The 25,558-nt window shown below is 47.8% G+C and overlaps 1 protein-coding gene across 2 annotated transcripts in view; it reads right to left on the reverse strand.

The window, feature by feature from the left end:
- The window catches only part of Arfgap3 (ADP ribosylation factor GTPase activating protein 3), a 52,551-nt gene extending 32,049 nt beyond the window's left edge, over window positions 1–20,502 (reverse strand). For both annotated transcript variants that reach the window (XM_057792224.1, XM_057792223.1), the window contains exons 1-5: window positions 20,352–20,502; window positions 13,750–13,868; window positions 8,050–8,122; window positions 6,005–6,136; window positions 4,185–4,268 (exon numbers count right to left, since the gene is read on the reverse strand). In XM_057792224.1, the coding sequence (XP_057648207.1) occupies window positions 4,185–4,268; window positions 6,005–6,136; window positions 8,050–8,122; window positions 13,750–13,868; window positions 20,352–20,420 (477 nt within the window). In that variant the 5' untranslated portion in view covers window positions 20,421–20,502. The remainder of the gene's footprint in view (window positions 1–4,184; window positions 4,269–6,004; window positions 6,137–8,049; window positions 8,123–13,749; window positions 13,869–20,351) is intronic.
- Between the last annotated feature and the right edge of the window lie 5,056 nt (window positions 20,503–25,558).

Below are 25,558 nucleotides of genomic sequence, written 5' to 3' on the forward strand. Positions count from 1 at the left end.
CCCCTGACCCTTGGTGAAGGGATGTGGCATCCTTTCCAGTCTTGGCAGGTGTCTCCCAGCCTGACCTGCACCTGAGGAATGGCCAGCTGAGCACGTCCTCAAGACTCCACTCACAGCTCAGGGTCCAAGAGGAAGACGTGTCCCTCCCCCATTCATGTTGTACTCACTGAAGTCACACAGACTCCTGGTGGCAGATGCTCTTTGGGTGGTAACAACACTGATTTTGTAGTTCAGACTGCCCCAGTTTTGACCATGGGGGTGGGGTGGGTCTTTCAGGCTGCCTATGAGTCCTTTGGATGAAGCTCTGTCCATTTTCCCCAGGTCACCTCACTTTCCAGCTTGAGCTCTAACTCTACAAGACGGTCTGCATACCTGGCTCAGAAACCTCAGTGGTCATTTCCGATAGGTAGCCTGGCTCCACTGCTGGAACATGGGAATTAGAAAGCAGGAGGGCTGAAGGTCTGGAGAGACAGCTCAGTGGTTAACAGCACCGGCTGTTCCTGTAGAGGACTCAGGTTCAGTTCCCAGCACCCACATCAGGCTGCTTACAACTACCTCGAACTCCAGCTCCAGGGACATGGTGTCCTCTTCTGACTTCTGTAGGCACCAGGCACACATATGTTGCACACATATACACACAGACACTCACATACACATAAATAAGTCTTTAGAAACCAAGGCCAGATGCTGAGGGTGTTTGCTGAGCCGGGATATGTCACTGTCTCTAGACATTCTTGATTTTTTTTGTTGTTTTTGTTTTTTGAGATAGGGTTTCTCTGTAGCTTTGGAGCCTGTCCTGGAACTAGCTCTTGTAGACCAGGCTGACCTCGAACTCACAGAGATCCACCTGCCTCTGCCTCCCGTGTGCTAAGATTAAAGGCTTTTGCCACTGCTGCCCGTCTCTAGGCATTCTTGGCATAGGGTGGGGAAGCTGGGCCAACACGCGTGCACATTTATCTAGCGTCTCCATCTGCACATGCGCAGACATGCACTACGGAGATGACACAGATACACACGAGTTCCTCTTTAACTCTCCAACCCAAGACCACACCACGCTGCTCCTGGCTCTCTCTTCCCAGCCCATCTTTTTACTGCTGCCATTTCTCAGCTACTAAGCATGGCTATTCAGTCTATTCTGTATCTAGTGCTGTGTTAAACAATAGCAACATTCCCACCCAGGCTGGCCTCAACTCACGATCCTCAACCTTAGCCTCCTGAGTGCTGGGTTACATATCTGTGTCCCCATCATCAGCTTCTGGTAACTCCTTATTATGTCATCAATGACAACATATATATGCAAGTTATAATAGCAAAAAAGAAATAAATCAAGATTTATCGTGTGTGTGTGTGTGTGGTATCGTGGGCATACATGGTCACAGATATGTGGGTACAGGTGTGTGCAGAGGTCAGAGGTTGACACTAGATATCTTCCTTGATCCCTCTCCCTTTATTTACTGGGGCAGGGTTTCTTGCTGAGCCTGGAGCTTGCTGACTCAGCTAGTCTAGACAGACAGTATGCGTCAGGGACACCATCTCTCTCTCCTGAGCCCTGGGATTACAGGAAGGCTGCTACCTGTTCAGCTTACATGGTTCCTGTGTCCAAACTCCAGTCCTCATGCATGGCAAGTATTTTATCTATTGAGCCATTTCCCCAGTGGATTTTTGTGTTTTAAATTTGATTTTTCAAGTCAGAGCCTCACACTATGGCCCAGGCTGTTCTGGAACTCACTCTACAGCCAAAGTGGACCTCTAACTTGAAGCAGTGGTGCATCTCAGCCTCAGCAGCATAGGACCATGATGGATAGTGCTTGCTTAAGCCCTCCAGGTCTCCAGCCTGCACAGGGGAGGTTCTAAAGGGAGGTCTCAGGGTCCTTGGAGGGAAAAAAGGGACCCTAGTTCCTCTGGCCATGAGATGAGCAATCTTGCTTCTCTGTTTGCTCCCCACCAGTGTCCTAATGTTGAACAGGCCCAGGAGCTACAAGAAGAACCATCTCTGACTGCTATGAAACAGTCTGTGCACTGGCAACACGCACTACTCTCACTGGTTAATACAGAGCTCACTGGCCTAGAGCTGGGCAGGCAGAGATTGGGTGGGAGAGCCAGACGAGGGAGGAGGACACTGGGAAGAAGGGCAGAGTTGAGGAATCACCAGGAGATGCCAGGAGGTGCAAAGCGTGCAGGATGGGCAGTACATAGATGAGGTAAGTGAGCCTTGGAGCAGCACAGAGATGAATAGAAATGGGTTCAATTAAGTGATGGGAGCTAGTTAAAAACATGGCTAAGCTATCAGCTGATCATCTGTAAATATTAAGCCTCGGTGTGGGTATTTGGGGAGCAGCTGGTGGGACAGAGCTGATCGGTGGTCTAGATGGAAGACTTTGCCTACACCAGGCTGTAACCTCCAAACCTGCATCATCGTAAATCTTTCTTCTTGGGTATGTGCCACCATGACAGGTATGAACGTGTAATTTCATTTTAAAACTGAGCAAGTAGCAGCCCCTCCTCAATGGGACAGTAAGAATCAGGGAGAATCCAGACCACGGGGCTCTAAGCCAGAAGTCTGCAAGTGTTGCTTCCCAGGACCTGCTAGTGTTTTGGGTCTTGCAAGCTCGACGTTCCCTTAGCAAAGTGACTTGAGAAGAAGCCAGTGAAGCGCTGTGGCTGTCCTGCTGCGATATAACTGCGCATGCCACCCCTGGACACCACCGCACTGCTTCTCTGCATTCTACTCGTGCCATTCCATTCTCACAGCGACTCTCGACGTCAGGGCTCCGAGATTTACTCCATGACGTCAGGGCTCCGAGATTTACCCCATGACATCAGGACACTGAGATTTACCCCATGACATCAGGGCACTGAGATTTACCCCATGACATCAGGACACCGAGATTTACCCCATGACGTCAGGGCTCCGAGATTTACCCCATGACATCAGGACACTGAGATTTACCCCATGACATCAGGGCACTGAGATTTACCCCATGACATCAGGACACCGAGATTTACCCCATGACGTCAGGGCTCCGAGATTTACCCCATGACATCAGGGCACTGAGATTTACCCCATGACGTCAGGGCTCCGAGATTTACCCCATGACATCAGGGCACTGAGATTTACCCCATGATGTCAGGGCTCCGAGATTTACCCCATGACATCAGGGCTCCGAGATTTACCCCATGACATCAGGACACTGAGATTTACCCCATGACATCAGGGCACCGAGATTTACCCCATGACATCAGGGCACTGAGATTTACCCCATGACATCAGGGCACTGAGATTTACCCCATGACATCAGGGCACCGAGATTTACCCCATGACATCAGGGCACTGAGATTTACCCCATGACATCAGGACACTGAGATTTACCCCATGACATCAGGACACTGAGATTTACCCCATGACATCAGGGCACTGAGATTTACCCCATGACGACAGGGCACTGAGATTTACCCCCATGACATCAGGGCACTGAGATTTACCCCATGATGACAGGGCACGAAGATTTACCCCCATGACGTCAGGGCACTGAGATTTACTCCCATGACGTCAGGGCACTGAGATTTACTCCTATGACGTCAGGGCTCTGAGATTTACCCCATGACAACTGTCTTTATTCTTCAGTCACCAAGCTCTGAGTTGGCTAAGAAAGCACTCAGTTTCCCCAGAGCTAGGTACAGAGGTGACCACATTCCAGTCAGCAAGACAGGAGCAGGGGTGTGGATGCCACTTCTAGACTGTCTCTGAAACAAGACAGGGCCCTTGCTTTCCCGGACAGGTATACCTTGCCTATGAACTGTGAAAGGGAATGCTTCTGGGCCCCAGGTTAGACCCCAAGTCAGAAGTCATGGAAAGAGAACAGCACAGGAAACTCATCAGGCAGCCTGTATCTTACTGCATCGCAAATGCACGCCTGTTAGGGCTTCAGAATAAGCACATTTTAAAATTATGTGAAGCATGGCCAGAGAGATTGCTCAGGGGTTAAGAGCTTGCAGTGCTCTTGCAGAGGACCCGAGTTCAGTTCCCAGTACCCATGTAGGGAGGTTCACAACTATCTGTAACTCCAGCTCCAAGAGTCTGATGCCTTCTTCTGGACTCCATGGACACTGCACTCACATGTACAAACCCCCATATACATACACATGATCTAAAACAAACCTTGAGAACAAAGTAGCAAACTTACCTCCTGGGAGGCATGGGCAGCAAAGAAATCCTCCTCCTTTGGGGGAGGGGACACAGGTGGAGCTGCACAGCTGTCAAGCCACAGCTGGAAGGAAAATAAAACAGAGCTTAGCAGGGAGTTTACCTCAGCTCTTCTCTTCCCTCCACTCCCCTCTGGAGCTTGCAGCTTACACTGCCTAGTACCTCACACACAACACCAGAGTGTCCATACAGGGCCCTGAGCACACTGTGGAAAAAGCTGTTACTCCAAAGTCCACACCCTCAGGAGGTCAAGGACCCCAGTTCCTGAAACCCTTTTAGATATTAATGTAGGTTCTAAACCACAGTGACCAGGCCTAGTCCAAACCCAAAATTTCCATCCTCACTGAAGTTGCTTATGACCTCGATATAACACCCCTGATGCTTTCAATCCATCTCCAGACACTAGCAAAGATGAGCTGTGGGAAAAACATGTTCCTGGCTGAGGCTGAGGCAGGCACACTGCTCTGTGCTTCAGTCCTCAGACTAACAAATGAGTGGCCTTCCTGTGCCCCCTCAGGGCATGCCTGCCTTCCTCACTGTCACGCTTTTTATTCTAATGGTTTCGATGGTAAACACAGCCCCAAGGGCTGAGCAGTGTCTAGGGCTCCCAGGCTTCCAAAGGCTGTGATGTGCCTTCAAGAAGACCCATCAGCCCTGAGCTAAGGCCCCTGTGTGGTCAATGCTTACATGTCACCAATATATATTAAACAAAGCTGGCAATTAATTAATTAACTAATTAATTAAGTGGAAGCCCAGGGTTGTTCACAGGCAGCAACATTCTGTCACGGAGCTTACGCCCATGAAATGAGGTTATCCTTTTATTTATGGTTGACTGATCTTCATTTTCAAGACCCTGACTGGCCTAGAACTCACTGTGTAGATCAAATAGATCTCATAATTGAGGTGATCCTCCTACCTCTTCCTTCCAAGTACTAGAATCCTAGGTTTGAGACACCCTGTTAGCTTATTTTTGTTTCTGAGATGGGGTCTCATAGCCCAGACTGGGCTTGGACTTGGGTTCCTCCTGCTTCTGCCTCCTAAGTGCTGGAATCCCAAGTGTGAGCCAGCGCACCTAACACTAAAATGACAAATCTTTAACTGGAAGCACACATTAAGTAGTTATGTATTGATTAGTTAATGGAAACATGACCTGTATGACCCACGGCCAGAAGGAACCTAACGTCTCCAGCAGTGATCCTCTGCCTCCATGTGTACTGAGAGCTGACCTGACCTGGAGAAGGAATGTGCTTTCTTGTCTAAGACCTGGATTACTTGGCAGAGCCAGTAACAGCCTGGTGCCAGGGTCTTGGGGGAACTGTGACTTAAACCTGAGAATTCAACTCTTGCCCCTTAAAGGGCTGTGGTTATCAGTCCCAAGGCTGCTGTGTGCTTTGTCTGAGACACACTTGGTACCCTATGTTCCCTTTGTACGACACTGCTTGGTTACCTTCCTGCTGACTTTGTCCCATTGGGCGATAGCTTTCTGTTGATCCTTGCAAACTGTATACAAGACGCTGTACTTCTTAATAAACTCGTTTGCACACACCACCAACTTGGACAAGACCTCCGAGCCCCGCTTTCCTACTTCCTTTATCCTCGTATCTCCTGGCCCTCTCCTTTGGGCCCTGTCACTGAAGAATGACCTGCTGGTCCAGGTCACATGTGAATTGACAGGGCAGAGTCCTTCTAATAATGAGGGTCTTCCATGCCCTGGCTCCTCACAGGAGACTTCAGAGAGTTTTACTGCTTGGGATTAAACGAACGCTTTTTACTGAATGAACTTTATCTACAGGGACTCACATCAGTGCCGTGCTTCCGGGTGGCCTGGGTGGCCAGAGACTTGACTTTCTCCCGGTAGAGCTGAGCCGCACGGCTGTTGTACTTGGCGTTGGTGTCACTGGTGGTACACCCGTGCTGGTGGAAGAAGGAAGACTACAGAGAAAAGCAGGCAAATTAACAGAAATATATAAGACTTCTGACCTCAGGCTCAAAATGCTACTGAATGAGGGACTTAAAAAGTTCAAGGGAAAATGAAAACAACTGGACACCATGAAAGCTCTAAAGTAAATTTCCCTACAGGAGGGAATCCTTGGGGCCGACCAGACGGCTCAGCAGTGAAAGGCTTAGGCTGCAAAGGTGACAAACTGAGTTCAATCCCCAAGACCTATGTGGTGGGAAAAGAGGCTCACCGCCTACAAGCTGTCCTTTGACCTCTACACGGGCACCATGGCATGTGCACTAGCATGTGCACACACATACAAAGACATGAATGGAATAAAAAATTTAAAAAGAAAATCCCTTCAAATATAGTGACAATATTTTTATTTTTAACACTTATTGGTTGATGGATGGGTTGTTGGGGGTGCATGTGTGCACACATGACATCTTGGGGGACTCTTGTTATCCTTTTCCAGAAAATGAGTTCCAGGTATAGAGGTCATGTCACCTGGCCTGACAGCAGGCTGAACCATCTTGGGTCCTAAAGTTAATATTTGATAAAACTAGACCCAAGACTAGATAGAGAATGGGTTAACTGGCCTTCATATCTGCACCAACCACCTATGCTGACTTGAAGGCTACTCTGATGAGGGTTTCCTTGTGAGAGGCAGGGGCTCGCTATGTATCTCTGTGAGTTCAGGCCAGCCTGATCTACACAGCAAATTCCAGGACAGCCAGGGCTGCATAGCCTCAAAAGAGAAACCAGGCAGGACAAAGGTCTTAGAGAATAAATGACAATTCTTCATTACAGGGTCTCACTATATAGTCTTGGCTGGCCTTGAACTCATGGAGCTCCTTCTGCCCCTGCCTGCTGGGTGCCAGGTTTACAGACATGGTCACCACATGTGACAACAGATGACTTCTTACACCTGGCTGAACAGCACCTCTGAAAGTGTTTCAGTCACCAGTCCGTACCGTTTGGAAAAGAAGGGAGTGTCAGTGTCTCAAAGGACCTTTTGGGCTAGCATCTTTTCTCCTCTTTTGACAACTTCATGTATGCATATAATGTGTTTTGGTCATTTTTGCCTTCTATTAGGCTCTCTCATCACTGCTTATTCCCAACAAGGCCCCTTCTCCTTTCATGCCTACTGGAGGGCTTGCTTTTTTGTGTGACCCACTGAGTTCAGTCAAGTATAGTTATTTATTGGAGCCTGTACAACTACCCCATGGCTACATCACTGAAGAAAATGACCCCCTCCCCCGCTACACACACTAGCTTCTTTGAACCGGTTTCCGGTCTACCACTAGGTAGACCTGATTCTCTCTAGTTAATGTAAATACACATATTCCAGTGTAAGCACAGAGGCTCTCCTTCAAGGGTTAAAACCTCCTTTTTATTTTAAAGATTTATTTATGCATGTATATGAGCGCTGTATTTGCATGTGTGCCTGCATGACAGAAGAGGGCAGCAGATCTCATTACAGATGGTTGTAATCCACTATGTGGCTGCTGGGAATTGAACTCAGGACCTCTGGAAGGGCAGCTAATGTTCTTAGACTCTGAGTGATCGCTCCAGCCCCTCCTTCTGTTTTAAGCACACCAGGTCTACTAAATCCTCACTTGCTTTCAGATTCCTTAAAGCACTTAGACTCCTTCATTTTCTTGTGAATTTACTTCTTCAGTTGTGCTCTGACTCTACCACCAGAGGGGTTGGTTTGTCACCAGACACCCAGCATTCAGTCCAATAGGTACTCACTCAATGAGTTTCTGAATAAAAAACGCCTTTGATGCTTCTGGCTGCTGAGCCTGCTTTTTGCCATCTGCCCCCACCATCTCCACCCCCACCCCAAACACATAAGAATTGAACTTCAGTAAAGAGGAGGAAAGGGCCAGTCTGCGGGACTTACAGCATTCGAGTTCCCTCCAACTTGCATGCATCGAAGCTGAAACCAAGACCAGTTCGAATCCAGCTCTGTGGATCTGGAAAGAAACAAGATCCCACAGTGTGAAAACTTCCTTTCTCTGGCATCAAACTGCTAACGAACCTTTCATAACATTTCCTAGAGCACTGAGATTTGGGACCTCTGTGCAGCCAAACACAGTGGTGTGTACCTGTATCCTCACCCGGCAGGCAAAGGCAAGAGAACTACAAATTGGAGTCTTGCCAAAGTTCCATGTGAACCTATTTCAAAAACCACAAAGGGTGGGACTGATAGTTGCTATTGTGGGTGCTTTACCTGCATGTATGTCTGTACAGCTTGTGTATGCCCGGTCCTTCAGAGGCCCGAAGACAGAGTCTGATCCCCTCAAGTTACACACAGTTATGAGCCTCCACATGGATGCTAGGGAACCAAACCTAGGTCCTCAGGAAGAGCAGCAGGTGCTCTTAGCCACTGAGCCATTTCTCCAACCTCTTTAAGCGGGGGTATTTAACTTAGTTAACAAATTCCCTCAGAACCCTGGATTCCCACAACAAAAGGTTCTGATTGTGGAGGCCTGAGCATGCCCCATATGAGCTTTGAGCAGTGCCCACTCCAATAGGAAGAACTGCTGCCCAGCAGAGAGTCCTGTGAAAGCTGAGTGCTGAGAAAAAAGTGCTTTTGCTAACCAATGGAGTAACGGGAAGGTGGCCTATGAGGTAAGGAGACAGTGGCCTCCCTCGCCCTTCACTAGTGGCTACCCAACACAGCACTTCTGTAAGTAGAGTGTTTAAGTAGATTTTGGCGGAATGAATGCTGACTTCCCATAGTCAGCAGTGCAGAGGGAAGAAAGTATGTGGTGAACAGTGTGGACTGTGGTAGGTCATTTGTTTCCAATGTGTGAGGGTTCTTCCTTCAAGGCCACGTGTCCCCTTCCATGCTGGTGTCGTGCTAAGGCTCTTTGCTTGAATCCCTCGAGAGGCACAAAGCTGAGTCTGAGCTGAGGATGTGAACAGCACCACCCTGGGTGCTGGGCAGGGCCAGGGCAATTCCAGCCACTGCTGAATTCTGGGTCCCAGGCATCATCAAGTCTGGTGTTTATACATACACTCCTACCTTGTTTCGCTGGATGCCCACCAAAGACAGGTTAGAAATTATTGGTCCTCGTAAAAATCACTACCTTGAAATTTAATCTAAAATCACAAATTCCACTTGATTAAATATACCAACCATGACACACTAAAAGCTCCGACTGCTGGCGTGTGCTGGTGCTCATCTGTGTGCACGTGTGTGGCTGGAGAGGGCGAGGAGGAGGGGGGAGGACGGAGGACCCAGAACAGGGGCTTCCATGCTTCACTTACATATGTGGGTGCTGCTTAGACCTTTTCCACTGAGCATCCGAATGTTTTCTTTTGAGTGGAGACATGAGGTTGCTTAGGATGGTCTTGGACTTATGAACTCAAGTGATGCCCTCAGCCTCCCTAGGGCTGGGTTCCTGGCATGTGCCACTCTGCCAGGCTTGTGATGTCTTGTTTGTTTGCTTGTTTGATTTTTTTTTTTTTTTTTTTTTTTTTGGTTTTTCGAGACAGGGTTTCTCTGTGGCTTTGGAGCCTGTCCTGGAACTAGCTCTGTAGACCAGGCTGGTCTCGAACTCACAGAGATCCGCCTGCCTCTGCCTCCCCAGTGCTGGGATTAAAGGCGTGCGCCACCACCGCCCGGCATGCTTGTTTGATTTTTGAAACAGAGTCTTTTTATGCAGTCCTGGCAGGCCTGGTCTTTACTATGTAGACCAGGTTGGCCTTACACTTGGCAGTGATTGTCCTGGGTAACGTGTGCCCTGGATTTTCTCCTGTCCACAGCCTAGGCAGCTGTCCGTTGGCTCGGTACTTTTTAGTTGTTATTTTTTGAGTCATCCATTAGTGTGTGACTCATGCAGTTACATTTATCTGACTTTGAAAAGGAACATGGTTGGACCTGCACAGGCCCAGCAGATCTAGCTGCTCAGGTTCCAGGCTCCAGGCCAGTCCTCCTCCTACCTGATTTCCTGTAACTGTGTGTGTGAGCGTGTGCCTTAGAGGTGAGCATGAGGACAGGCCAGATGATAAGGAAGGGACCTGGGAAGGAGAAAAGGACAGAACAGCCCCAAGCAGGAGTGTGCTTCCTCTGCTCTGGACAGGGTGTGGCATTGTATCTGAACAGCTAATGACAAATCTGGGAAAAAACATTTTCAAACGTAAATCTGGAAGCTGGGAGAGGGATGGTGGGTGTTGGGTCTGTAATCCTAGTGCTTCAGGAGGCTAAGGAAGGAAGATCTCCAGTTCAAGGCCAGCCTAGGCAGTGTAGAGAGTGAGTTCAAGGTCAGCCTGGGAAAAGTATAAAAGCCTGTCCCAAAAAGTGCAAAGAGGCTGAGGATCTAGCTCAGTAGAACAGCTGCCTAGCATTCACTGGTGTGGCACTGTATGCATCCAAGTTCCTTGGTTCTGTCCAAAGGGGACTCACACACTGACAAAAACACACACACACGAACTTATACACTTAGCTATTTTCACAAACAAAAATTAACTCATGCCTTTAATTGCAGCACTCAGGAGTTTGAGGTCAGTCTGGTCTACAGAGATAATTGTAGGAATAGCCAGGGCTAGATAGTGAGACCCTAGTGAGACCCTGTCTAAAAAACAAAAAGAAAAGCCAAATTATCAAAAACATAAATGTAAGACTTGAAACTATAAAACTATGGGGAACTATAAAACTAAACTATAAAACTAAAACTATGGGGGAAAAAAACAGGAGCTCACGGCTGTGGGCTTGGTGCTCGTTCTTTGAGAAGGATTTGAAAGGCACACACACTATCTGGACGTCAGGAAAGTTTCCAACAGGTGTATCAGAAAACAGAGTAGAGTCATCATCAATCAAATGGGAGGAAATTCTCAAATCATTTCTGTTATAGGGGCCAATATACAGCAAACAAAAAGAAGTTTGAAAACTCAATACAACAAACAACTCAATCCAAACCAGGCAAGAACTTGAACAGAAAGTCTTCTAAGAAGATACACAGATGGGCACAGTGCACAAGACGACACTGAGCGCTATCACTGGGGAATTCACATCACACCCAATGGCTGTTAATAGAAATGAAGAAGGAGGGAGGGAGGGAGGGAAGGAGGGGGGAAGAAAGGGAGGGAGGGCTGGCCTGGGGTCTAGCTCAGCAGCAGAACACCTGTGTAGCATGCATGAGGCCCCAGTTTAGTCCCTGGCACCACAGAAAAGACAAAAGGGCATGATCAGGAGGGTGAGGACCAGGAAGAAGAATAGAGACAGGAGATGAGATGGAAAAGAAGAGGAAGAGGAGGAAGAAGAGAGAAGGAGGAGGAAGAGGAAAAAGTCAAGTGACAGATGTTGGTGAAGATGAGCAGAGACTGGAAGCCTAGTGCATTGCTATGGGGGATGTAAGAAGGCCCAAACACTCTGTAACAGGTAGGGCTTCCTCAAAACAGGAGAGATGTAATCACCACCTGAGTCATCAACAGCACTTCTGGGTACCGGCCCAAAAGGACTCAACAGTTCCCAATGTGATGTGCGTGCACCTGTGCTCAAGGCATGAGCTACAACATGGGAGCAACTGTGTCCATCCACGGCTGGACAGAGAAGCAAAACAGTGTCTCAGATGGCTGGGATATTGTTCAGCCTCGCCAAAGGACGGGAACACCGATTATGAAACAATGGACGAGCCTTGATAAGAGTGAGCCAAGCAAACGGAGCCAGTGCCCGACAAACACCCCAGCTCTATTCACATAATGTGTGAGGTTTGAGTCAGCGTCCCCAACAGGCTCTTGTGTTAAAGCCTGTGGGCCCAGCTGGTGGTGCTGTTCTGAGGTTATGGCAGCCTTAGGAGGTGGAGCCTTGCTGGAGGACATCACTTAGGGTGGGCTTTTAGTTCTTACAACCTCACCCCACTTCCTGACCTCTTTCTGATCCCTGATGGTCAAGCTGGCCCAGTTTCCTTCCAGTATGATTTTTTTTCACCATTATAGACTCTCTCTGGAACCCTCAGCCAAAATTAACTTTCTTTTTTAAAAAAATTTTTTAAGGTCTATCTATCTATCTATCTATCTATCTATCTATCTATCTATCTATCTATCTATCTATCTAATCTATATAGTGTTCTTCCCGAATGTATCCCTGCAGGCCAGAAGAGGACATCAGATCTCATTACAGATGGTTGTGAGCCACCATGTGGGTGCTGGGAATTGAACTCAGGACCTCTGGAAGAGCAGCCAGTACTCTTAACTGCTGAGTCATCTCTCCAGCCCCAAAATTAACTTTCTTAAGTTGCTTTTGGAGATGGTGTTTCAGCAAAGCAACACATTAGAAACTAGCACAGGAAGTATTAAAGTAGGCAAATCATAGAGTTTAAAGACAGCAGAGGGAAACATTGATAAAATGCACCACAGGCTTGCTTACAGGCCGATTTGGTGAAGGGCATTTTCTGAATCAAAGTTCCTTCTTTCAAAATGATGCTGGTTTGTGGCAGGCTGACATAAAACCAGTCAGCACAGCTAGGCATCAGTGGCACATGCCTTTAATCCTGGCACTCAGGAGGCAGAGGCAGATGGATCTCTGTGAGTTTGAGGCCAGCCTGACTTATAAAGTGAGTTCCAGGAGTGGGGGGAGAGTGTGCTGGAGAGAAGGCTCAGTGGTTTAAGAGCATTGATTGCTCCTGCAGAGGACCAGACGACCTGGGTTTGATTCCCAGAACTCACACGGCACCTCACCTTCTACAACTCCAGTTCCAGGGGAATCTGGTACCTTCTGGCTTCCAAAGGCCAGACACATACAGAATGAACACACACATACACACACAGACACGCACACACATACACATATGCAAAATACCCATACACATACAAATAAATAAAAATTTAAAATGTTAAAGTAAATGGGTGGAGGGCTGGGGCTGCAGTTCAGTGGGGCCCCAGGTTCAATGTCACTAATAAAAAAGCAAAAACAGCAAAGAAGATAAGCATGACAGTCACAAGTCAAGACATTTAAGGACCCTGAGCTGTACATGAAGAAAGGCGAACTATATATCTGTATTATTTGTGTCTTATATCATGATAAGAAAAAGTGGAATAGATAAAAAAAAATTTAACTGGTCATTAAATCCCTCAACATTTAAAGAAGAAATAGGAGCCAGGTGTGGTGACACCTTTGATCCCAGGGCTTAGAAAGTAGAGGCAGATGGACCTCTGTCGGTTGTAAGGCAAGCCTGGTCTACATAGTGAGACCTTGTTTCAAAAACGAAAAATGAACTAAGTAAATAAAAAATAAAAAGAATCTGGGAAGTGGTGGTACACACCTTTAATCCTAGGATTTAGGAGGCAGAGGCAGGTGGATCTCTGAGTTCCAGGACAGCCAGGACTACAAAGAGAAACCTTGTCTCAAAAAAACTAGTAGTAGTAGTAACAGTAGGAATTATAATAATAGTAATAGTAACAATAATAAAATGAGACAAAGACATTCTAGCACATTCCAAACATCTGGAACCAGCGTCTCAGACAAAAGATGACTAACATTTTCTCCTTTAAATTCTTCCTGCCAGGTATTGTCTCCAGCAGGGAGACAAGTACTATATGCACCCACGTAACAGTGCAATTTCTCCAGCCCGTGAGGGAAAAAAAGCTCACTTACCGGATAAAACTCAAGTGAACACCAAGTGACCGGTGTGACCCTGAGCAGTCGATGCAAAGAAACACCCCGAAGGTTATGCTTGCCCAGCTGGGGTTTTTGGCACCGCAGTCAAAACATACCTGAAAAGACATTAGATGTGGTCAGCAACTAACTGACATCAGTCGGCGAGTCATCCAGGAGGTTGGAGGGGGAGAATCACACTTTACATCCAGAGGCTGGGGAAACTCAGCTCACAGAGACCTGGCCTTGCAGGCATGAGGATCTGCATGCTGTCCACCCTTAGAGCCCACAGTGGGGGCGGGGGGACCAGCTGGCTGTGCTTACCTGTTGCTAAGGAGGAGCAGACTGACAGATCACCTACTTGGCAAGTTGCAAGCCAGTGAGAGACCCTGCCTCAAAGAAACAAAGTAGGTGGCACCTGAGGAATGACCGCTGACCCCTGAGGTTGTCGTCTGGCCTCCACACACACATGAACACATGTGCGCCCACACATTCACATGGACATACTCACACAGGAAGAGAAAGGATGTCACCTAGGTTTTCCAAACGTTCACATTTCTTTTATAGTGACGATGACGGCAATAATATAAAGCTACATTAATTAAATACAGTAAGAATATAGATTTATCTCAAACACTGCTTCTCTCAGAACTCTCAGTAGGGAGCCTTAGCTCATAAATGCATGCTGCTGAGGAACAGGACTCTGCCGGGACACTCTGTCCCATCCCATCACGGGGGCAGCGGTTGTCACCCACATAGCAGGCTTCTGGGTGTGAGTCTCTCTCTCTGCCCGAGAAGGAGGGGCACTAGCCAGATGCTCAATCATCCCCCACCTCTTAATAATCATATCCTTGTGCAATCTCCGCCTCACTTTACCAAGGTGCCTCGGAGAATGAGGTGGGAGGACAATCTACCACTTCTGCGATTGGCCGTGTCACCGCCGTTTCCACTGGGTCACTACCTCCGGGAGAAACCAGATACAGTTTCTCAAGGACACTCAAGAGAGCCCTGGGGACAGGCTCAAGTGGCAAGGAGCTGGGTGAGGCCCTTGCTGAACAGCTATGGAGAGTGGAGGCTTGCCACACCAGCAGATGGAGTGATTGCTCAGATGACAGACATGAGCGGCATCACAGACATGACACACTAGCCGGCCAAGTCACTCTGCTCCTGACCTCAGAACCCATGTTGGCGAACATGTCTGTGGATGGAAGATGCTAAGTCTGGGAGTTACTCCAGTGTTCCTCTCTGAAACACGGCTATCCCAACCGCCAATCCAGGGTACTTTGAGAACTGCTAGACACACAGGTCAGACAACAGAATGTGTCCTCCACTCTGTCAGCACAGAGAGTCCCTACAGGGCTGGGCCTTCCCTGTTACCTGTTTTCTCTATTAGCACAGGTGTTTAGTGCTGGCTGAACGGTTCTGGATATTTACCTCCCACGGACTCTTATCAAGTAGTCTTTTCTCATAGGCACTCAGCAAATGTTTGCTAACCAAGTAAACAGCACACCAACTTATTGCCAGCTCACAAACTGCCACCTGACCCCTCCATGATAATGAGAGAAAACACTCTTTATCTGATAACACGTGCACAGAGCTATTTAAAGATACACAGTGCTGGGCACCAGAGGGCTCAGTGGGTAAAGGTGCTTGCTGCCAAGCTTGATGATGACCTAAGTTCAATTTCCGGATCTTCATGGTGGGAAGAAAGAAATGAATCCCTCAAGCTGTCCTCTGACCTACACAAGCAGGTCATGAAAAGCATACCATGGTACTCATGTGACCCCACCACCATCCAAAATAAATAAATAATCATACAGTGTCTTCCATGGAATTTAATATTTATAGTTAATTCAAATCAGAATAGCAATTACATTTTTTCACAAACAGGAAATTAGCTTTAATATTTTTCAGCCCCCCCCTCCCGACATACTTTAGACACATTTTATACAGTGAACACTACCCTCAGCTGCTTGCAGCCTTGGGAAGCAAGAGAAACTACAAGCTGCTGAATAGCTGTCGCCATGCTGGACTCAGGCTGACCAGCGACAGCAGGCTTGGAGAGTGGACAGTGACTCACTGGGCTATGTGTCAGACACTGTAACAGAAGCCAAGGTACACAGGAGTGGACGGCATCGTAAGTCCACCAGCGCACAACGAGACCTAGTCCCTGATGGCCAAGTGCTGTCCCGTGAGGTGCTGGTCATAAGGGGAGAGATATAGGCACAGACATTAAACAGCGCTGAGGAAGCAGCTGTGCACTTCCTATCCTGTGCTGTCCCTGCCCCCATGGTCTAGTGGGTGAGACAACTCGTTATCTGATCCTATGGCTTTAGGTGAAGGGATGCACAGCCACCCCACTGCCTGGGACCCCTGGGAAATCTCCTGCTGCCTTAGCGGGCCTGGGGCAGACTGAATGTTCTGCAGTTACGAGTTGAAATTCTCGAGGCTTTTCAAACAAGGGCATAACCTCTCTATTTTCAGCATTTTACAAATTAATAGCTGGCCTTCACCATCATTTCAGGGAGAATAAGGAAACAATCAGACATCAGAGCTGAGATACAGGAACCAGGGTAGGAACAGTGGGACATGCCTGGGAAGTGGAGGCAGGGGGATCAGAAATTCAAGGCTGATTTCAGCTACACTGGACCCTAAGTGATTTGTGTTCTTGGCACCTACCCCTAGCATTTCACCAGTGTCTCCCATATCAGACAGCACAACAAATGAAGCCCTTCATCTACTTTAAACACGACTTCATTTTATGAATGTTTTATGTCTGTCTGTGTACCACATGTGTGTCTGGTGTCGGCAGAGGCCAAAGAGGACACTGGTGCCCCTGGAGCTGTAGTTATGAATGGCTGTGAGCCACCATGTGGATGCCAGAACCAAACCCAGGTCCTCTGTAAGAGCATTATTAAGAGCTCTTAACCACTGAGCAACCTCTCCAGCCCCGTTTACTTTTAAAAGAGTTATTCTAAATTGCGCATGTGTGCGTGTGTAGGCGTGAGTACAGCTACCCTTGGAGGTCAGAGGCACTGAATCCCTTGGGACTGGAGTGACTGTGAGCACCTGGCACGGGTGCTGGGAACCTGACTCAGGCTCTCTGCAAGGGCAGCACTCAGTCTTCACTGCTGAGCCATCTCCCCAGCCCCACATCTTCTATTTTCACCCCACTGCAGGCGTCTCGAAGGCATATGTCATGTCTATACCTTCAGCATAAATGTCCTCAGTGCTTTACATGGCAATGCACACAATGGGTGCTGAACAAACACCAGGAAGCAGCCTGTGAGCCGAGGCCATTCACCCAAGCAGACCGCCATCACATCCAAGGCAATGTGGATGGCGAATTCCAAATAAAGCCAATCTAGCTGCTTTCTTTTTGCCTTTTCTGACTTGTGCATTTTAGTGTTCCTTTTTTTATTACCCCCCTCTTTTCTAGACAGGGTCTTCTGTAACTCGTTTGTTCTGTAGCTGTAGATGACTTTGAACTCCTGATCCTCCTGCCTCTCCCTCCAGGTTCTGGAATTAAAAGTGTACAGCACTATACCAGGCCTACAGCCCTATTAAAGCACAGGCTACTTACAGGGCATGCCCTTATAAGCTCAGATGAGTCTTTATACATTGGTACTTATTTAATTTTTAAATTTTCCTTTGTGAAAGGACCTTGCTATGTGGTCTAGCCTTGAATTTGCCAATCCGTCTGCCTCAACCTAAGTGTTTTAAAAAATGCTGTTAAGCCAGGCATAATGACATATTCTTGTAATTTCATCATTCAGAAGGCTGTGGCAGGGGGATTGCAAAATTCAAGGCCAGCCCGGGGTTACACAGTGAGTTTAAAGCTAGCTACACAGAAAGAACCTGTCTCAGAAACAAAACAAAAAAAGGAAGAAAGAGAGAGAGAGAGAGACAGAGAGAGAGACAGAGAGAGAGAGAGAGAAAGAGGGAGAGGGAGAGAGGTGAGTTGGGGAGCTACAGCACAATGGCAAAGTGTCTAGAATACACAAGGCCCTAGGTTCAAATCCCAGTACTACAGAAAATGGGAGGGGCTTGTTGTTAACCAGTCCTTCTAGCAATTAAAACGAGTTTTTACTGTTCTTCATGGCTTGAAGCCATTTCATCATCAACAGTTTCAAGCCAAGACCATAAAGCAGAGCCAAGTGCCATGAGACATGACCAGAAGCTACTCTGGCATCTTGCTTTAGAAATCTTATCACTAGCTAGGCAGTGGTGGTGCACGCCTTTAAGCCCAGCACTCAGAAGGTAAAGGCAGGCAGATCTCTGTGAGTTTGAGGCTAGCCTGGCCTACAGAGCTAGTTCCAGGACAGCCAGGGCTACACAGAGAAACCCTGTCTCAACAAACAAACAAACAAACAAATCATATTACAGAACATAATATATCCACAGGTGTGCTCTTTAGAATAAAATGGAAACAATGGCTTCATTCATGTAGACTAAAGTCACAACAGGGTTTTCTTGGATCATCTAATCTAATCTAATCTAATCTTTACAACCACCCTTTCGGTTAGATCCAGTTCATAACCACATTCTCAGACAATGAAAATAAAGTGCAAAGTGAACAAGGGATGTGCTTCAGCGTGGTAAAGCTAGAACACAGCAGCACACCCCCCATATATATAATGTGTGTGTGTGTGTGTACATTTTAGGGCAGGTCTCACTCTGTAACCAGACTAACCAGAAATCCACTATGTAGTTTAAGCTGTTCTTTAACTATTGGAAATCCAACTGCCTCAGACTCCCAAGTTCTGGAATTGTAAGTATGTACCATCATGCCCAGGGACAATAATTTTAATTTTTTTGAGAGAGAGTCTCATGTAGCCCAGGCACGCTAGAACTTGCTATGTAGCTGAGGCTGCCCCTGAACTCCTGATCTTTCTGGCTTCACCTCCCAAGTGGTGGGATTACAGCATATGCTACCATGACCAACTACATTTTAATATGCAAGCAAGCCCACATGGGTTCCTTAAAAGTGTCTCTTGGTATCATAACACTGACTTTTTATTTAAAGGGAACATCTTCCTTTTTGTTGCTGTTTCTTGCTTTTTATCTTTCTTATTTAGCAGCGTCTTTTTGAGGACTTCAAAGAGAATACATACTGGTGTGACAGGCAGAGAAAGCACTAGCATATGTATTTTCCACCCTGCCAGCTGCACATCCAATCGTGTGTGGTAACAAGCAAGTCCCTGCTACACACAGATCAATTTACATTTGAAAAAAAATCAAGGAAATAGTAAAGCAACAGACACTGTTGGAAGCTGTCTCCTCGTTCCTGCACTCACCAGACATTATCACCCCAATGAACCATTTCCTTCACTAGAAGCCTATAAAAATCTGGACTCTCACCATCAAGGCCTAAAATGCCTGGATTTTATAAAACGTTGGAACTTTCTAGGCCACCAGTTCAGGACTCATGGCTGTGCTTGGTTACCAGATGTTTCCTTGGAGGTGGAGGTAGAGACCAGACTGAACTCCAAGAGGGTGGGGAGAGTCCACGGTGACACGACAGCCCTTTGTACTCTCCAGGTTCCACCCTACTCCGTCATCCCAGGAAAATGGTCACTTTAACCCTGTGTATCATAACAACACTGCCTGCCACGTGCTGAACGTTATGAGGTACAGTGGGGGTGGGGTGGGGACGCTTACAGGGAAAAGAAATTGGAGGGATGGACCTCAACCTCTGAAGGGATGAAGGTGAACTTTGGTGGACTTCCTCAGAAACACGGAAAGCTGGCATCCAAGGCAGAAAACCTTAGCTTTACTGGATCTGGAAATGGGATGCCACCAAAGGGCAATGGGATCAGGATCTAACAGGTCATCAGTCCTGAGAAACACTAAAGACAAGCACCATGGTGGGGATAATTCCTTCTTTCCCAGAGCCCAGCACATTTAATGTTCTGACCCCTAGACATGCTTCCCCCTGGTCTAGGTGGCTGTAAGTGTTCCCCCTCAGCTCACAGGAGCCAGAGTGTATGCCTCTCGAGCTTTCTCAGAGATCAGCTATCCAATAGACAGGCGTACTTCCACTCCCTGCTCTCCCCCCCACCTTGTCTGTGCTTCTGGGTCAAGGTGCTCTGGTCTCCAAACCTAGGCACCCCCAGATGCCATGAACCGGTTCTCTCTCTCTCCGAGTCCCCAGGTACTGGCCTCTGATCCTGGCCATCCCGAGAGGCCCAGACCCCAGTTCTCTCTCTGCCCTAGACATCTCCAGATGCCCATGCCGCCATCCTCTGTCTACGCCCAGGTGCTCTGTCCTCCGGTGCGGGACACCCCAGATGTCCATGCCCCGGCCCTCTCTGTGCTCCCAGGTGTTCTGCTCTGTGCTTCTGTACATCCTCTAGATGCCCATGTCTCAAGTTCTCCCTAGGCCCCTAGGGCCTCTAGCCAGGCTCTCGATGGACCCCGTACTCCCTTGCCAAGCCCCTCGTGTGTGCCCCCCCCTTCCGTCCCTCGCTGGCGAAGGTTGGGGAGCGGCGGCTGCCAGGCCCACAGTGCGACGTGTCACAGGCCGGGCGGCTCCTCCCATGGCCGTGGCCACACCGGGGTCCAGCGAGACGTGGGGTCCCGAGCCCGCCTGGGGCCGTTACCTTGTTAGTGGGCACCGAACGTAGGCGCTTGAAGATGGCCAGGATGTCCTGCTTGCTGGGGTCCCCCATGGTCACCGAGAACCGAGGTGAGGCAATCCCCGACAACCGGGAAGAGACAAGGAGAAGCGGTTGCCGCCTCCCGGAGACCGAGGGGCGGGGCTGCGCGTGACGAGGGCCACGCCCCCGCCGCACATAGACCCCGCCCACAAAGCGGACGCACGCGCCGTTCTCCCTCGCTCTGACGTTCCAGCGGCGCGTCAGGACCCTCCGGGTTCTCACCTAGAGGCCCGGGGCGACAGGCGCATGCGCGGACGTAGCGTCTCCTTCTTGCAGACCATCAGCTCTCAGAGCTGGTCTGCTGTGTAGGGCAGAAGCGCCAGGCTTTGCGCAGGGGGCAGCGCGCTTACCCACCGTACCCGCCAGCATCTCGCTGATGGCTCCTCCCACGGCCACGGTCACACGTTCTTCCTACTGGGTGGCAGAGCCAGCGGGTCCCATCCTCACGGGATCCTGGAGAGAAGCAACGGAGGAACGTTTATTTGTACTCTCTTTCTCAGCTGAAGCTAAGCCGTGAATGAAAGTCCGTGCTGCAAACTGCTGCCTCGTTTTCTCCTCTCTCCGGTGAAGCTAGGCTAGCCTAGAACCTACTGTATAGTCCCCAGGCAGCACTTGACCTGGAATCTTCCAGTATCAGCTTCCTGCGTGCTGGGATTACAGGTCTGCGCTGTGCCATACCGGTTCGGTAATCTTGTAACTATAATTTGTTCTGTCAGTGGAGAGAGTGCCCGCCTCAAGGCCACAGATTCTGACAGGATCAGAACTGAGAAGTCTAGAAAGACCAGAAACATGACTGTATAGTGCTTGGGGCGCCATCTAAACTTCGAATAACATTAGTAGCTAGAAGGCTTGAGCTCGGGAGCAGGTGCCTCTTTTACAAGGGTCAGCGTGGAGCAGCTGACAAACATGGCCTCAGGTAGGGCACAATAGAAGAGAAACAGGTTTTGGTGTTGAATGCAGTGCCCCAACTTCTTCCCGGTTCGGCTGGCTGCTTCTCAACCAGGCGGCTTTAGTCATTTCCTAGCTTGTACGGAGGAAGTGGGGTTGAAACATGCTGCCCGGAGCAGCACAGCAGCTTCAGGGATATTCGGGAAGGGGACTTGGTGTGAAGTTGGGAATACTTTCCTTGCACACCCTCAGGGAAATTGGCACCTCACAAAAGCTGTGCATTCACCAACCCAGAGCTGGATCAAAAACAACCAAAAAACCCACAAGGATCAAAGGGTAGCAGCAGTAAGGAGACAGCTGAAAGAAGGCCCAGACAGGGTGGGAACAGTTGTGTGTTTGGCCTCTTTGTTCAGGATCGAACTCAAGGCCTTGCATATGCTAAGCAAGCGCACACTGCCCACTGAACCACATTCCTGTTCCAGAGGGTCTGCTTAGCCATGTCCTCCCCTCTCTCTGACTTCCTTTGTCTTTCCCATGTAATGCTCCTTGCCATCTCTCTTCCCTCTGGCCCTGTGCTGCATGCTGTCAGTGTTAGCAAACGGCACGAGGTGGACCTTGGCAGGTGGGTCCAAACCACGGCGGCTGTTAATAATACATCTCTATTTCCGACTTCTCCAAAAACGACAAAAAGTCTCTTTTGTAGATTTCACTTCTTTTTCTGCACATCCTGCTATACTACCCAGCATTCCTCTTTGTAAGCCCCCTCCCCATGGGCGTTGCCTTGGTCCGGACTCCACCTCCGGGAAAGCCCACCAAGCCCCTCCACTCCCACAGGCTATTTAGGGGGAGGGGCAGCTACATTAAACGTGGGCATCATTTATTCAGTCTGATTTGGTCTGATTGGAATTATTTGTGTCAGTGGAGAGGCTCATCTTAAAAAATACACCTAGCACCTGCAATATACATATTGTCGTTCTTTTCGCAGTAGATTGTGGGAGGTTGGGTTTTATGGGATTAAACTGCACCTCTTGCAATAGAGCATATATGTAATTATTATAGATTTCAAAAAAATAGATGTTGTCTTCATCAGCTTCTGCCTTGCAGAATTATTTTTTCTAAAATATTTATTTATTTATTATGTGTACAGCATTCCTTCCATGTGTGCCCGCAAGCCAGAAGGGGGCACCAGGTCTCATAGATGGCTTGAGCCACCATGTGGTTGCTGGGAATTGAACTCAGGACCTCTGGAAGAGCAGTCAGTACTCTTAACCACTGACCCATCTCTCCAGCCCCCAGAATTCTTGTCCATTTATCATATCTACAAATTTTGGATCTGCTTGTTGCTTGCTAGAAGGCATACCTGAAATGGGCATGTCTTTTCTTCTCTTCTGATCTAATAGGGCATCAACTTCACACTGTATTTCCATGCTGTTCCTATCCTTAGATTTAAAAACAGAACATTTGGCTCAAAATGACCCTATGCTGGTCTGGAGAGATGGCTCAGAGGTTAAGAGCACTGACTGCTCTTCCAGAGGTCCTGAGTTCAATTCCCAGCAACCACATGGTGGCTCACAGCCATCTATAATGAGATCTGGTGCCCTCTTCTGGCGGGCAAGCATACATGGAAGGAATGTTGTATACATAATAAATTAATAAATCTTTAAGAAAAAAATGACCCTATGCTGTTAAAGATCATATTTGAACAACGAGGAAGCAGGCCTCATACCCCAGAGAACCTATCGTTGTGAGTTTTTCCACTTCCGGTCACACCATACGTAAACAAAAGACCATTATTGCCACGAATGAGGTCATCTGCCAATGGACTAGCCACAACAGCGAAGTTTCCTACGAGGGGTATGAGTGCCAAATCCCAGCTTAAGTGAATACTGAGTCTCCTGATAGTCTCCCTTTCTGCTGAGTCAATGACGCTTAGGAGTGTGGGGCTGCACAGTCATATTATTAAGGATTTCTACATATAGCATTCTTGGTCAGGAAAGCTCAGTGGGCACACCCTCCAGCACACCCCAACTGGATCTTTAAGGTTTGAGAGAGTTCATTCTCTTTGCCTCGTCTCTCACCTTCTGCTCACGTCGTTATCTCTAATTCCTTCTCACACTGACTCGGTTGCGGGTGTGTTTGCTTAGTGGCATGCCTTGGCAGGGCCTGCCAGAGGCACCCACTTCAAGCAGAAACCCTTCCCCGCCTGCTCAGCCTGAAATAGACCTGCCCTTTCCCACTTAAAACAAACCTGCTTTCTCATTCACTGGCGGCTTTACCTTTCATCTTATGTCTTTGCCAAATGTTCAACACCAAGCTTCTAGAGAATCTAAATAAGTGGCAACTTGTTTGATAAATAAGATATCTAATCTGTAATAAAATGACTGGTCCCCAGAGAGGGTCCTTTTCCCAGAGTTGGGTATTTGGGTCAAGACCCCTATGGCTTATCAAAGGCAGTACTCATCTCTGTGATTCCTTAATCCCTGCTCATGGGACACACCCCCACTTACAAGCCCCCTTTTTCTCCTGTTCCCCTTTTGGCCCTGGGATCTTCCCCTTATAACTTTTTCTTGCCTTCTCAGGAAACAGTCTCAGTTTGGTACAAACTGGTTCAGTTTTACCCACAGAATGGCTATCTTGATTTCTTTACCGAACTCATCATCTACAATTAAAATGTTTTATTTTGATACTAAAAGAACTTCAATTCAAAATCTTTTTTTTTTTTCTGGTTTTTCGAGACAGGGTTTCTCTGTGGTTTTGGAGCCTGTCCTGGAACTAGCTCTGTAGACCAGGCTGGTCTCGAACTCACAGAGATCTGCCTGCCTCTGCCTCCCAAGTACTGGGATTAAAGGCGTGCGCCACCACTGCCTGGCCCAAAATCATTATTTTTAAGACTAAATCTGATAGGAATGTAATGTGAAGTCTTAGTCTTATGGAAGCTGCTAACCTACTGTAGACTATTGAGGACCACAAGTTAAGAGTCATCTTATACATGAGCAAGCTCTTTAATTGTGGTCACGCTGAGTACTGATATAATTAATTATAGAGATAAGCCCTATGCAGTCCTCTATATGTTTTCAGACACAAGGAAACAAGTAACTAAAGACAAAATTTGTCTACTCAGATATGATATACCCAATAGACAGTCCTCAAATGCTCAGAGATCTGCAGAATATGGCATTTAAAATGTTTAATTTAAAAGGCTTTTCATAATAGAGAGACAAGCGAGCTCCTGGCAGCATCTATTTCCTCCAAAGACGATGGATGAGAGCAGAAGACCCTCCACCCGGAACTTGCTTCGTAAGTGGCAGCACTAGCCTCTGGGCAAAACCGCCTTTCACCTCCACTACTGCTAAGATCCTCTTCAGACCGTGGACAACAGGACGCCAGGGAATTGACTGCCTCAAGTTGTCTAGACAAAGGCAGGCTGGTCCTCCCATGAGTCCTTACTCCACAGACGCCTGTGGGATCTTCTGGGACCTTACAGGCCTACCTCTGTCAGCCAAACACAAATGTTGCCCTGAGACCTCTGCCCTCAACGACCATGGAGGACCCCGGGGTGGCTGTCTAGGTAGTCAAACAAGCCATTTTTAATTGCTAATCCAGGTAAAATTTTATTCCTCTCAGAACTCTGATGCTGTTTGATGACTGGTAGCTTTTTAACAGCAGCAACCAAGGCTTCAACTGCCTTCCCAGTTCTCTTCCCAGTGTAAATAAAGTTCAGGTTTCAGGCCTCGCTCTCCTAGAGCTGATGTTAAGTCCAGATACAATCTACCTTGTTACTGGACTCAGAAAAGAGATAAACTCACAAAGCAAACTTCAATGTAACTTAGTGTTCCTTTGTTTAAAGGAACTTGCTTTGCAATGACTGCCCTCAGCGATCAACCACCTGAGTCTCCTGAGTGTTAAGGTGATGCCATGACGAGGGAAAGGAACAGGTGCTTTCTGGTTTATTTACATAACGATAGGAAAGCTTGAGGTGTGAAAATCTAAGAATGTTTTAGGGTCTAAGAAGGTTTTTTTAAGGTGTGCAAATAAAGTTATTAAGGTGCTCACATGTAAGTTATTAAGGTGTACATGTGCAAGTTATTATGGTCTGAGGATAAAGAGAAATAAAACATGTTCCCAATTTCCCTCTCTCATTATGCAACTGTTATATTAAGACTCCAAAAGTTCATAGTCTTCACATTAATCAATAGAATTCTGATAAGCTATTAATCGGGCTCTGGCATCATAGCCACAAGCTCAAGATTTCAAATTTCCTT

Source organism: Chionomys nivalis, chromosome 17, assembly GCF_950005125.1.
Source record: "Chionomys nivalis chromosome 17, mChiNiv1.1, whole genome shotgun sequence".
In the NCBI taxonomy this organism is placed as follows: Eukaryota; Metazoa; Chordata; class Mammalia; order Rodentia; family Cricetidae; genus Chionomys; species Chionomys nivalis.